Source organism: Eleginops maclovinus, chromosome 20 (assembly GCF_036324505.1).
Source record: "Eleginops maclovinus isolate JMC-PN-2008 ecotype Puerto Natales chromosome 20, JC_Emac_rtc_rv5, whole genome shotgun sequence".
Classification (NCBI taxonomy): Eukaryota; Metazoa; Chordata; class Actinopteri; order Perciformes; family Eleginopidae; genus Eleginops; species Eleginops maclovinus.
In genome coordinates, this window is record NC_086368.1 from 13,264,845 (window position 1) to 13,277,730 (window position 12,886).

Consider the following 12,886-nt stretch of genomic DNA (forward strand, 5'->3'; position numbering starts at 1 on the left):
TTTCATAAAATTTCGGTGTCGCAGTTTTTTCATCTCTTCCGTTTTTGTGCGTACGCATGGGTCAGAGTGTGCGTGGAGGACCGCACATTTCCCGTCAAGTTTGTTTTTTTATAAATCACAAAGATTGCTTAGAAATTGGCGTACGCCATTTGTTGGGCGTACGCCACGTTTATGAATGAGGCCCCTGGTATGTCCAACACGCAGCATACAGAATTACATGGTATCCCTTTATTTTACAAAATAAAACAGGTCAGAGGCGACCTCTAGTGGCAGGTAGAGGTCATTGAAACAATAAGCTTTTTTTTTATGTCATTCATCGCAACTTTAGCAGTTCTTATACAGTTCCTAATAGGAGGGAAAATCCTCATTTGATTACCAAAAAACTCATTTAAGTGATATATGTTAGGAAAATATGATTAAACCTGAATTGCTAATAAATACATAATCCACAAAATAATTATAGCCTTAACTGTCCCCATGCTTAAGCGTTTTGTAGGGTGTTTTCCCCCTTTATTTCTCTGTCTCCTTACTTGAAATGTGTGTGTTTTGGTACACAGCACAAACAGCAGTTAAAAAAAAAAAATTAAACACTAAAAGTGGCCCTATTTTCAAATTGCATACACTTAAATGTCCATTGCCACAATCTATATTTGAAACAGACGTACCCGTAAAAAACAGCAGCAGCAAGATATGGAAAAATGTGTAACTAGATTCAATTGTAAGTTGTGTATTTCCCAAGAAATATTTCAATTTGGAAGCCTGTAAAGGGGATTTCCACTGATCCACACCATGTCATCCACACAGTTCACTTTTTTGTCATGCAGCGGTTTGGTCTAATAATCTCTCCAGGTTATGGGTTTTGGCCATAAGAGGGGTTGTAGGGCTGAGGTGCAAATTCATCCGAATGTGGAGTCGGAGCATGGGGCTGGCCGGGGTAGGAAACCATCGGCAGCCCCGGAGTGTACCCAGATGGAGGGTAAGTTGGGTCGGCTAAAATGAGAAGAAATATATACAGTATAATGAGTTTGATTTGGTTTCTTATTACTAAAACATTGTGTTGCTTGCATATTGCAATTATAAAAAGGATAATACAGGTATTTTATTTTATTTTTTTGACTGAAAGAATAAAAAAAGTATTAAATCATTTTCTTTTTTTATTCTTGCGTAAAAGAATTAATTGAAAGCAGTTTCAATGGGGTATGTGTAGTATGAGGGTTTTTTTTCACTTTCAAAGCCTTGATCTTTTTCCCTGAAATCAACAAACATCAAAGGGAAATCAGATTGAAGTATAGTAAATGACAGTAAAAACTAAAACTAAACATCCAGGTGGATTAGGTTGGACAGCTCGGTGAGATCAACCAAGCCTGCTACAGACTTGTATTCCTCTCAGCCTGATTCATCTTGCATGCACCAGCCAATGCTAAGATTATAAATGTCATGAACTTACTGGCTTCCAAGTATGACGGCGGTGCTGAAGGGAAGGACAGGCCTCCATATCCAGCCTGAGCAGGTACAGGCAGGTAGCCAGGGTAGTATGGCTGACATCCATGAGGTGGGTGTAACTGTTGCAGTTCGTTGACTAGAGTGGAGGTGTTTCTTGCAGCTGTAGGTAGATTCATAGGTTGAATTTGCTTTAAAAATAAGGTACCAATACTCAGCTGAGACAAATTGTGTAACTATATATTGTGATATTAGGTTTTTGTTCACTATAAAGATTTTAAATGTAAAGGGGCTTGTAAGCAGATAGTGTTACTTTTGGACAGAGCCAGGCTAACAGTTTTTTTTTCGACCTCACATGTTTGAAGTTAAGTTAACTTGCTGCTGGCTAACTTCTTATTTAGCTTAGCTTACACAGGAGAGCGTTATGAAACCTATGTCTTATCTACCAATATAACTCTTTGCAAGAAGGTGAATAACCACATTTCCAATGATTTCAAACATATCCTTCAAATGCTACAGCCTGCAGACCCAGTAGCCTACACAGGGTCGTAGGTAGGTTTTCAAGTTTGGTGGGGCTTAGCCCAGAGGTGAGGTGGAGCTGTGTGCGTGCTACTGCGAGCGCTAAAACATTATTGGTGCCTCTTTTTTTAAGGTGTTGGGGGGGCACCTGCATGGTAGTACGATAACCAGGAAATCAGCTGGCATGATGATGGATAAGTAAGTGTGGGAGTTTTGCACTGAGCAAAGCCACTACACACCCATAGTGTTTTGTGCTGGTTACTTCTTCAATATGTTCTTCATGTTAACCAGGTACATGTTACCTATAGCCTTAGTCATGTTGACATGTCTTAGGAGTAGAGTGGACTTCACATCCTCTAGGGGGGTCCAGGAGCATGCTCCCCCCGGCAGATTTTTTTTTAACGTTTTAAACTGAATTGCATGCATCTGGGGCACTTTGAGAGCTACATGCTAAATCTAATAGAACTTTGTGGTCTAGTTTAAGGGGAGGGGGCACAACTCTCAACACTAATATGAAAAATATATCAATCAATCAAAGCATACTATAACCAATGACGATTAAGTGAAATATTTTCATTTAAAAAACGTTATTCTTCAAAAAAAGGGCAAGAGACGTGAATGTCCTTTTTTCATTTTTTTTTTCAAAGTTTTCATTTGGGTGGGTCTTAAAACATTTTAGGTGGGCCTAGCTATGCCATTGAGCCAAAGTTATCTTTAAACAAAGTTGTCCACCACAAATTTAACTGAAACGAAAAATGTGTCCTACTTCGGGGCCTTTGGTTGCGTCCTTTTCGGCATTTCTTGTAGAAGAAGCAGCAAGGAGCCACACTGCAGATGATGAGACCCACACAGGTGACAATTTGTAAAACAGACCCTAAGATGACTCCAAGAAGTGGACCACTGTGGATTTCTCTAGAAAAATTGAGCAAAAGATAACTTTTAATTTATAAAAAATGCTGATGAATCAACCTATTTATTTCTCACATTATACAAACCACAATTCCAGAAAAATATATTCCTGAAAAGTTTTGACTTAAAAAGTTAGTTAAGATTATTTTCCGTTTCCTGAAACTACCTTCATTTAACACAGGTTCAAAACAAAATCTCACCTTCCTTCACAGAGTTTTTGTTTTGATCCACTGAAACTGTATGTCTTGTCATTGCAGCAGTATTTGTTTTGACAATTCCCACAGCATTCCTCGAAGCCACAATACTTAGCGTTATGTTGTTTGCCACTGGAGTCCACATAGCTGCTACAATCATTCGCTGTAACATTAAAAACATGGTCTTGGTAAAGAGTGGTGAGGGTGACGGACTTAGGAGAAAAACTGTACTGATAAATAACGAAACAAGTTAAACAAGCATGTGCAAGTACAAGCTAATTCTAAGTATCATTTAGAAGTCAAATCAAAGTTATAGTATTGAAACAGTGTCACCTGATTAGGTAACTAATTCAACTTGACTCTGTTATATTAGTTTCATTTTTAGACTGACTGAGGAAGTTCTTAAATAAAAAATAAAACTCACCCCATACAGCTGGGATCAGGATCCCACAGAGAGCAAAAACAAGACAGAATAACACACCTGAAACCATAACTGCTGTGATATGGTGTAACAAGGAACGAATCTGACTCTGCAGTGAGGAACATCTGACAATTTGTCTGTCTGTCCCACCCTTAACAAGTTGTCCAACAGCATTCCTTACTTCACAAGAAACAGTTGCCACTGGATTTATGCAAGATTAGATTTTAAAATGTTTTGGCAATCTGGCTATGCTTCACTTCCATTGGGCTCCACAATTTTAATTAAAATGTAATTTTTTTGCAAGTTTGACAAGATGTCTCTGTATGGTATAGAGGATTCCCTGGAAATTGAAACCAACTTGAATTGAAACCTAAGTCACATGTAGATCTACTATTGGTATTGTTGTTCTGCCTGCAACCACTCTTCCTTTGATTGTCCTTTTGCACTTTCCTTACTTCCCAACTTCTCCCTCCACACCTTCAATGACTGTCAATCTAAATCAATGTTTTACTAGAAAAGGTGGTGTCAGAAATGTTGGAAAAAGATGTTAACATTCAAACTCAAAACTGAGGCTAGTGATCATATTATGCATATAATATTACAACAAAAACATATTGGACTGTATTAGAAGTGTATGTATAATGTCAACGTTATAGCAGCTGATCTACAGATATGCCTTCTTATTTATTCCTTGACATATTACAATGACAAACATACAAAAAGTTGTACCGTAATATGACTCATACCGAGCACTAATTTAACACTAGGTGGGGGTGCTGAAAGACTTGACCCCTGTTGAGCCAGGGCATCATCCCTGCAAGCATGGCTGATCATTTTGAAAACAATAGGTGGAAATATTACACACTTAAACATCACCCTTATCATGATCTAGGCCTACATATCTTGCATAGCAACTGCAAAGCAAATGGCTGAGGAAAAACAAAGCAGATAAGATCCATGGTAGAAGGTTTACAGAGAAACATAACTGTGACAGTAAGTTATGCACACATGAAAACTCATATAAGACTGTTCAAATGCATCAGTGACTGCACCTTGGCATTCACCTGCACAGTGCAGTCTTCTCTCAGTAAAGTTTAAGCTAGCAGTCTCTCGCCATTCATATCAACAACCCATGAACAAGTCTCAATGTTGTCCACCATGATACTCCGCCACTGGCTGGTTACAACATTTAGCATTTAGTTTGTAGTGAAAATAACAGTTGCACTCACCTGGGAAAATATTCACAAATCAGACTGTGCAACTGGGGTCCAAAGTTTACCTCCAGGTTGCATCGATAGAGTCATTTCTTATATATATAAATTTTGGAATACGCAATACTAAACAGAGCTCTTTCAAACTGATCAACCAGGAAGCAGAACTGAAGATGCACCTTCAAACTGTCCCACAACAGTTCAGGAGAGCTGCAACATCAGTGTTTTAATAGAGGGGTAATGCAGATTACGGCTATCCCTTTAAGAGAGAGAGCGCGAGCGAGAGAGAGCGAGAGAGAGCTGCGGCAAGTCTGTCTATGAAGTTAGCTGTATAACCAAATAAACACATCGGCCTCCCAAGGAAAAGCGTGCCTGCCTGCCTTAATTCAAACTTGGGTTATTAAACCCGAAACCTGTTGCTCCGTCCCTGGAAGACTGCAGATAATAACCAGGTAGAAACTCCTTTCCTACTACTTCACTTTCCTCCTGCCGCTTCTTTTGGCTCGGCCATGGAGTTCGTTGAGTGCAGGAGGTCAACTATTCCTATTTTTTCTGTATCCATTTTCTCTTGCCACCAGCTGAAGTTCGCAGGCACTGTCTCCGCCGTGCAACAAAGTGTATGCAAAACAAAATCGGAACTTTCTTTTCTAAAAAAAAAAACTAACACGTCGTAATGTATCTGGTCCAACTTTCAAAAAACACTTAATGGACCTTATTTGTCTATAAAGAAGATTATATTTTAATTTAACAACTTTGGTTCAAATTCCAACAAATCATGACATTGTTGAGACCACTATGGTAAAGTACGGATAAATAGGTTAATACGTTTTAAGTTAAACTCAGTTATACTCTCTCGGTGTAAATTCAATTTAAGTATAAAATATAATGCACTATTATTGATGTATTCCTTAAAATACAGACAGTATAAAAATGGATTAACTGAACTTCCACATCGCTGTAAAGGCTGTCAACAATGTTTATATTTATAGGGGTATAAAAATGAAACTTTGCAAAAGCATTTTAAACTGTTGATACTGTTATTGCAAGTCCATTACCTACTTTTAACATAATATATATTCTACTTGTGCTTAAGTAAAGGAACATTTAGTAAAAAACCTGCAAGCAAACAGGGAAAATCTTTTCAGGATTTAGCCAGTGCGTCTTTATCGTCAGGGGGTTAAAGAGGTTAAAGTTCAACGTTTGATAATCATCAGAGGATCTAGTCTTGTCAAGCTCTGTCATACCTTTTCAGGACAGTATTGTCTAACCTAGACTCCTGGGTGAGTAAGAAAGTTGAATTATTAACTCCTTTGACTTGACAGAAGAACCGTATCTACTGACTTTGCGCAGAAGCGTTTAATGTATTCTACCTCTTCTTGACCTCTTTCAAAAGGATAGTCAGAAACACCATAATGGTCTGAACTCGTGTGACAACAGTATGACAGCTCTCGGAAGGAAGATGATACCATGCTACACTGTACACAGGAACATGGCATGTATTCAGCGTGCTGTGGGTAAGAATATTGCTCCTTATTGGGTTTTCATTATTATTGGGAAAATTATTTGTGTGAGCTAAGCAGTAAAACACTTCTTTGACTCTGTGTCAATAAGTCCAAATGACACTGCACGTCTACAACTGATGCTGCTTTTACAGGAAGGTCTTTTTAATTGTGATGTAGTTGAACACCTGAGATCATGTCATTCTCCCAGGAAAACACGTTTTATTTCAAGTGTAAAATAAAACCAAAACATTTTCTGGAGATTATGCAAAAGTTATTTTTAGGATTATTATTTTGAAGTGGCTGTCTGTAAATGGGTTCCTGCCATCTCCAACATAATGCTCGATAACCTTTTGAGAGATATCTGTAGAATTTGAAATAAACTAACACAATAAGCCCAGATGACATAAAAATGTCGTCAAAATCATAAAAATGTCTACTGTACAATGTAACTTGTATAATACAAAAAATGCTCTATCATAAGTGTGTTTCTCGTCTATCCGTAGGTGGAGTTCGTTGGACGAGTAGCTGTAGACCAGCCCCGCTTTTGACAGCCTCTCCTGTTCGCGCTCTCATAGATGACAAGATCAGCATTAGAGGACACTTCCTGCCCCCACAGTGTCCCATCACAGTGTGTGCACAAATGCACAGTGATGATGGAGATCTGTGGGAAGCATTTGCCCATTTTAATACTAATTCAGATGGGACTGTAAACTGTGAGTCACACTTTCCTAGTAAAGTATGTTCTGTGTTTGGTTATATGTTTTGCCTTTGTATTGTTGTTATTGCTTCATTTGGTTCATAAGAATCATGAGAACATTAAGAAAAGACAAAATGTATATATGTTACGCCTCTTACCTCAAGTGCTGTTTACCAATCTTAATTACTTTTGGTGTTTATTTGATTTTGATGTACTGTCATTTTTAACATTGAGTCTGAATTAACAAACAGGTTGCTGATTTTCTCCCTTTCCTTTCTTTCTGTCTCCTTCATAGTAACCAGGGATCCTTCAGTCGGGGGTTCATATTTGGGCTGTGAGCCAATGGGGTTGTTATGGGGACTGCAGCCGGCTCCGGGGTCCAGAGATGGTTTGAGGCAGGTGATGAAACAAGCTTACTGAGAGCTTAAGAAAACATAGTTTTTGGTCTTAAACACCGCAAACTACACTTGTTTCAAAGTCCAACAATTCTGCCATAACTCTGTTAATAATAAAGTCTAGGGGTTTTTCAGGCAGCGCAGGTCTTTTTTGAAGTCACTTTTTCCAATAATATAAAACAACTACCTAAGATGTGGCTGTTATTCATGTCACATGTTCAGCCTTTCAGCAGTGAACTAGCTGTTAGCTACTTTATTGCATCACTCCATCTATCGTTTTATAAATGATGATATCAAATCAATATCTATATATTATGGGTGATCTGACTGAAATGTGCTCTTTCTTACAGGCTGAGAAAGAAAAAAGTAGAGACTCCATACGTAATGCTCATGTCCTTACTGAAGGACCACGTTTCACCCAGTGAGAGACACAGCACCAAACTCGCTGCCGTAACTACTGAGCGCTGGTACATGGCACCAGGCGTACAGAGAATAGAGATTCGCCAGAACGGAGTTGTGGGAACGTTGTTTTTACCGCCTGGTGAGCATGATTTGTAGTTTTATCCAAAAATTAAAGCTGAAATAGCTAATGTCTGGCCACAAGGTGTCGCATTTCACCTCTAATATTAGGTCCATGCAAGTCTTTGACATAAAACCAACATTTAGTTTTAATGTATTGGTTATTCACATTCTGTTGCTAATTTTATTATCTTCATTTTTTAAATGTATTATACTGTATATATTTCTGCCCATATTTTACACATTGCACATTTTTAATACTGCTGTGGACAGACCTCTGAACAGCAGCTACTGTACTGATTTCCTGCAGGCCCAGGCCCTTTTCCAGCCATGTTGGACCTGTGGGGAATGGGTGGAGGACTGGTAGAGTACCGCTCGGCCCTTTTTGCATCCAGGGGCTATGCTAGCTTGTCCCTTGCCTACATAGGGCACAAAGATTTGCCTGGCCCACAAAATCGTATCAATGTTGATGATTCATATTTCAAAGTAAGTTTAGATGCTTCACCTTATCCCTAATTTCTTAATTTCTCCGTCATGTATCCATATCAGTTGTCATTCCCTTAAAAATATCCTTCTTTTTTTTGATTGGACAGACCTCGTTTAAACTACTGCAAGATCATCCTCAGGTCTATCCCGGCAGAATCGGGATCATAGGACTCTCCTTTGGAGTCTACCTGACTCTTCGGATTGCCAGTCATTCTGGCATCAAAGTAAGAAATACCTTTTTCTGTAGTTTGATCAATATAGAGTAGATCCACGCACATAAAAAAACACGCCTGTTTGTTTTTTATTTTTATTAATGAGTATTCAAATAAATGTGCTATATGCAAAACAATAAAAACTTATTTGTGAAATCAATAAAAACGTATGTGTGACTCTAAATAATTTTGGTAAGTTTGCGTTGACTTTCAACAGTTATTATTCTCCCCTCCAGCCGTCCTGTTTGATTTGTATCAATGGACCAGTAGGAAGCACCATCAAGCTCACAGACGAAGATGGCAGGACTGAACAAATGGAAAGGTAGATGGTAAATAAATATGCAATTTGTGGGATATTATAGGCAAGACATCTCTATGGGATTATTGCAGAAATCTAAGTGGTGGGAATGAAAGTCTTTAAGGGTGCAGTTAATTTTGATTTGGATCTAGAAAGTGTTCTGGTATTTACCACTTAATCAAATTTGAGAAGCAAAAAATGTGTATCACAATCAAAAATTGTTTTTTTCCAGTAACTGGTTACAAAAGTATAAAAGTTGTACTGGTCTTTGTTAACTTGTCCCTTTAGTGACCAGAAATATTGGACGTATGATGATCAAGGCAATGTGAGTTTCAGAGCCGTCTCGTTGCCTGCCAACCTTTCCCCTGAGAGCAAAGTCAAGGTGAACCCACCACAACACACATGTTCATGGTGCACACTCTTTATGCCATTATCAAATCAACTTGCTTTTTTAAATGTTGTTTCAATTTGAGAATTACATCTTGTCTTTTTGCAGTTAGAGAATCTCACATGTCCATTAATGTACATAGTGGGAGAAGATGACTTGAGTGCTTCAAGTATGGAGAATGCGAACTTGGTAAGTAACTCAATATTACAAATGATAAGATAAGATAAGATGTACCTTTATTAATCCCCGTGGGGACATTTGAGTGTTTATGCAGCAACAGAGAAGAGGAAAAACAGTACAGGTTCACACAGGGATATGAAATACAAATTTCAAATAAAACTTTTAAATTCTACATACTAAAAATAAAATATACGGATAAGTAACGAAAGTATTGTTAAAATTATACACGTGTATGTGTGCAGAAAGAAAAGTATTGTTGTGGTTGGAAAGCAAGAAATCCTTGAATGCTTAATGCTTTTATATTGGTCAACAGATAGAGAAAACCCTGAGTGCTGCAGGTAAATCCCAGCTGTTCACTCGTTTGTCGTACCCTGGTGCCGGTCACCTGATTGAACCACCTTACACACCAAATTCAAGAGCATCCCTGTGGAGCGTCAAACCACAAAAATGTAAGCCATTCCTAGGAGCTTTATTTTAGATTGAGCCATTTCGTATTCTATACTTGTTTTCATTCCAGGTTAAATGTTAAATGTAGTTATTGTAATATACAATAACTACCAAGTATTAATTATCGCATTGCTGCTTATTTTGTTATTCCTGCAGTAGTCACTCTGTGGGGAGGTCACCTTGCACCCCACGCTGCTGCCCAGGAAGATGCCTGGAAGAAGATTCTGGAATTTATGGAAACTAACCTGAGACATTGAATTGTTGAACGATATGGTTTCAGTCTGGTTTCAGGTGCTCCACATCAATTACGCTGAGGATCCCCTTCAAGTAGCCTAAATGTTTTTCTTTGTCATCATGTATACATGTATTTTATAACTTATATAATACTAAATATTGGTCAAAAGAACAGCAGCTGATTCTCTAAAGATCATTTTTTTAATGTGCATACATGTGAAATAATCATTTTTTTAGATTGGTTTGAAGAGGTCATGACATGCTGAGGTAACCATGGCGATGAGTGCGATGAACTCTTTGAAGTCGATCTCCAGGTCTCCGTTCTGGTCGAGGTCCGTAAAGAGCTGATCCAAAACGTCATTCTCTTGGATTTTCTGTTCAGCAGAAACATAAAATGGAAGAGAAACACAAAATGTATTTTATTTGACAACATCTAAAAGTCTTTAATTACATCAGTGACAACTTCAGGTCGAAATGCTTCTCTACACCAGAAAAAAACTTGTATTAGATAGAATCAAATTTGTTTGACCAACATATTCAGTTGTTACATTTACAATTATGCACATTGTAACTGTTGTACATTCAAAGATAGACATAAAAAAACACAGCTTGTTAAAAGTATCTTCAAGTTGTTAAGTTGAGATATTTGCTTCCATAACTTACCATTATGAAATGACTCATCTCATTGTTGATAAGCTCTTTAAGCTCTGTCTTCTTCAGCTTGCACGTTTTACCCGAGTATTTGTGGAAAACTTTGATAATGTTGACCATACCACTCTCCAGCTCTGACATATTTTCATTTGAGGCCTGCAACAAATAATTAAAACAAATTCCCATTCGACTAGAAAAATCTTTTAACCACATCTTAGGGCGTTGTGATAGGGACGATTCTATTTTCAGTTTTTTTTGTTATTCAAATACATTGTAACGTAATGCATCGACTTATAATATTATATTATATTTTTAGAATATATAAAATGGATACAAACATTTAGTCTTTCTTACCTCCATTTGAAGAAAGACCTGCTTGTAAGAATCCTAACGGGGAATAATGGCTTGTTCAGTATTGTGTTGATGGCCTCGCCCAGTTTACTCTGACCACTCAACTGTATTGATCCATCACACCAAGCTTCCTTCCCTGCCATGCGCTACGTCATGCACGTCTAATGGATTTTAGTGGTCAGGGCCTTGTCCAAAATACTTTTGCTCTTAAAATCTAGAATTTCTGATTGTCAAGTTCCACCATTTAGCAGAGTATGTAATCCAGTTTATGAATTGCATAATTGGTGTTTTTTCCTGTTTTCTCTCAGGCTATTGTGGTCTGTTAAGCCCACTGTTTTGGAGGGTGTGTTGAGTCCTGCAGTTGTCCACTTGCAGATTTAGTGCACAGTTGTTTGTTTGTTTTTTAAATCAAAAAACACCTTATATTATAAAGATTACTGTAAAGCTACAAGTGACCAATTTGAGAATTCCTATGTATTCAATGTTTGTTTCTGAAGCATTCTAGTCTGCAACACTTCCCCAGGATGGGCAAAAATAAAGTTTAATAAAAAATAAATGTAAACAATAATAAACATTATCAAAATTGGGCTGCCGAAATATTAGATTTTCACCAGTTTTCATCAGTGAAATTTAACTTTGTTCATTTTGCATTTTGAATGTTTTTTGGCCAATAAAATAAACGTAAAATACCTGTGTATGGAGGTAGAGAAGAGTCTGTAACCAAAGCACAAAATAAGATGATTCAAATATAAATTGTTGGCTACTTTTTGACCAACTCAATCTGAAAGCACGCCCCATCTTTTCTGGTGGTGAACATGTTTTAGAGTGACATCTTAAGACATTTTATAAACATATTATATTGTATAATATAATTAATAATAAACTGGACTGGAGTGACAACACTGACGCTCTCCTCAGAAAGGCAGTAGGGCCTGGCTCAATGTGTGGCATTTGCAAGCAGTTCTTCCTCAGGAGGCTCATGTCATTCAACGTGTGCAAGAGGCTGCTGCAGACGTTCTACCAGTCTGTAGTGGCCAGTGTGCACTTCTTTGCCGTGGTGTGCTGCTGGGGAAACACCAACAAAAGGGATGCTGACAGGTTGAACTAGCTCGTGAGGAAGGCTTGCTCTGTAGTTGGAGTTGAACTGGACAATTTGGAGAGGGTGGCTGAGGGGAGGACAAGGAAGAATCTGGACAGTATCCTGGATAACCCCTCCCACCATGCAGATCTATGAAGATGAGGAGTATGTTCAGCCACAGACTCATCCCACCTCGGCACAGCACTAAGCGCCTGGGAAACTCCTTTTTTTCCATTAGGCTGCAAAACAAGGGGTTAACTATGTGACTCACTGACAATAACCCGGACTGCACATAAAACCTGCATCAATCAACGTAAATATATTTAACAATCCGGGTACAAAATGTATATGTTCATTGAAGTCCTTAATTCTGTTTTTTGTCTTAACAGATACTTACCTGTACATCATTTTAATCATTTTATTGTAGTTTTATTATCCTGTGTGAACCACACTGTCCTGTTTTTCATTCTTATTCTGTTGCTACTTTAACTACTGAATTTCCCCACGGGGATTAATAAAGGTACATCTATATCTTATCTTATCGTATCTTATCTTATCTTATTCGGTTGTTTACATATGACAGGAAACTTGAGGAAACGGCATATATCATACATCTCTTGATCAATAACTAATAAACAAATCGTTGTTAAACACAAACGCATTCCTTTAAAACCCGTAGTTTGTAGACAACGACCTACAACCTAATGTTTATCAAAACAAGCCAATATGCGCAGTGCTCCGAGTTGGAAGTTTG

At 37.9% G+C, this 12,886-nt stretch overlaps 2 protein-coding genes across 5 annotated transcripts; one reads left to right on the forward strand and one right to left on the reverse strand.

The window, feature by feature from the left end:
• Nucleotides 1-213: 213 nt before the first annotated feature.
• On the reverse strand, nt 214-4,413 carry LOC134882359 (protein shisa-4-like). 2 transcript variants are annotated; one of them, XM_063910002.1, is made up of 5 exons: nt 3,487-4,413; nt 3,069-3,225; nt 2,726-2,787; nt 1,448-1,603; nt 214-990 (listed from the first exon to the last, which is right to left on the reverse strand). In XM_063910002.1, the coding sequence occupies exons 1-5, from the start codon at nt 3,551-3,553 to the stop codon at nt 851-853; spliced, it is 582 nt and encodes a 193-aa protein (XP_063766072.1). In that variant the 5' UTR covers nt 3,554-4,413; the 3' UTR covers nt 214-850. The 2 variants fall into 2 exon arrangements, with proteins under 2 accessions (XP_063766072.1, XP_063766071.1); XM_063910001.1 differs by having other exon boundaries at nt 2,726-2,871; nt 3,487-4,395.
• Nucleotides 4,414-4,999: 586 nt separating this feature from the next.
• Nucleotides 5,000-12,646, forward strand: LOC134882281 (bile acid-CoA:amino acid N-acyltransferase-like). 3 transcript variants are annotated; one of them, XR_010168136.1, is made up of 13 exons: nt 5,000-5,146; nt 6,088-6,208; nt 6,700-6,909; nt 7,189-7,288; nt 7,639-7,829; nt 8,118-8,293; nt 8,401-8,517; nt 8,742-8,827; nt 9,092-9,185; nt 9,300-9,380; nt 9,685-9,820; nt 9,975-10,145; nt 10,290-12,646. XR_010168136.1 is itself a non-coding variant. In XM_063909908.1 (12 exons), the coding sequence occupies exons 2-12, from the start codon at nt 6,133-6,135 to the stop codon at nt 10,073-10,075; spliced, it is 1,368 nt and encodes a 455-aa protein (XP_063765978.1). In that variant the 5' UTR covers nt 5,000-5,146; nt 6,088-6,132; the 3' UTR covers nt 10,076-12,646. The 3 variants fall into 3 exon arrangements, 2 of the variants coding, with proteins under 2 accessions (XP_063765978.1, XP_063765979.1); XM_063909908.1 differs by having other exon boundaries at nt 9,975-12,646; XM_063909909.1 differs by having other exon boundaries at nt 5,061-5,146; nt 6,093-6,208; nt 9,975-12,646.
• The last annotated feature ends 240 nt before the right edge of the window (nt 12,647-12,886 follow it).

Coding starts and splice junctions, on each gene's coding strand:
- LOC134882281 (XM_063909908.1), top strand. CDS start 6,133: ATGACAGCTCTCGGAAGGAAGATGATACCATGCTACACTGTACACAGG. Junction 8,828..9,091: donor AGGACTGAACAAATGGAAAG/GTAGATGGTAAA, acceptor TTGTCCCTTTAG/TGACCAGAAATATTGGACGT. Junction 9,381..9,684: donor GTATGGAGAATGCGAACTTG/GTAAGTAACTCA, acceptor ATTGGTCAACAG/ATAGAGAAAACCCTGAGTGC.
- LOC134882359 (XM_063910001.1), bottom strand. CDS start 3,553: ATGGTTTCAGGTGTGTTATTCTGTCTTGTTTTTGCTCTCTGTGGGATC. Junction 3,226..3,486: donor CCTGATCCCAGCTGTATGGG/GTGAGTTTTATT, acceptor TTAATGTTACAG/CGAATGATTGTAGCAGCTAT. Junction 1,604..2,725: donor ACGCAACCAAAGGCCCCGAA/GTAGGACACATT, acceptor ATCTACCTACAG/CTGCAAGAAACACCTCCACT.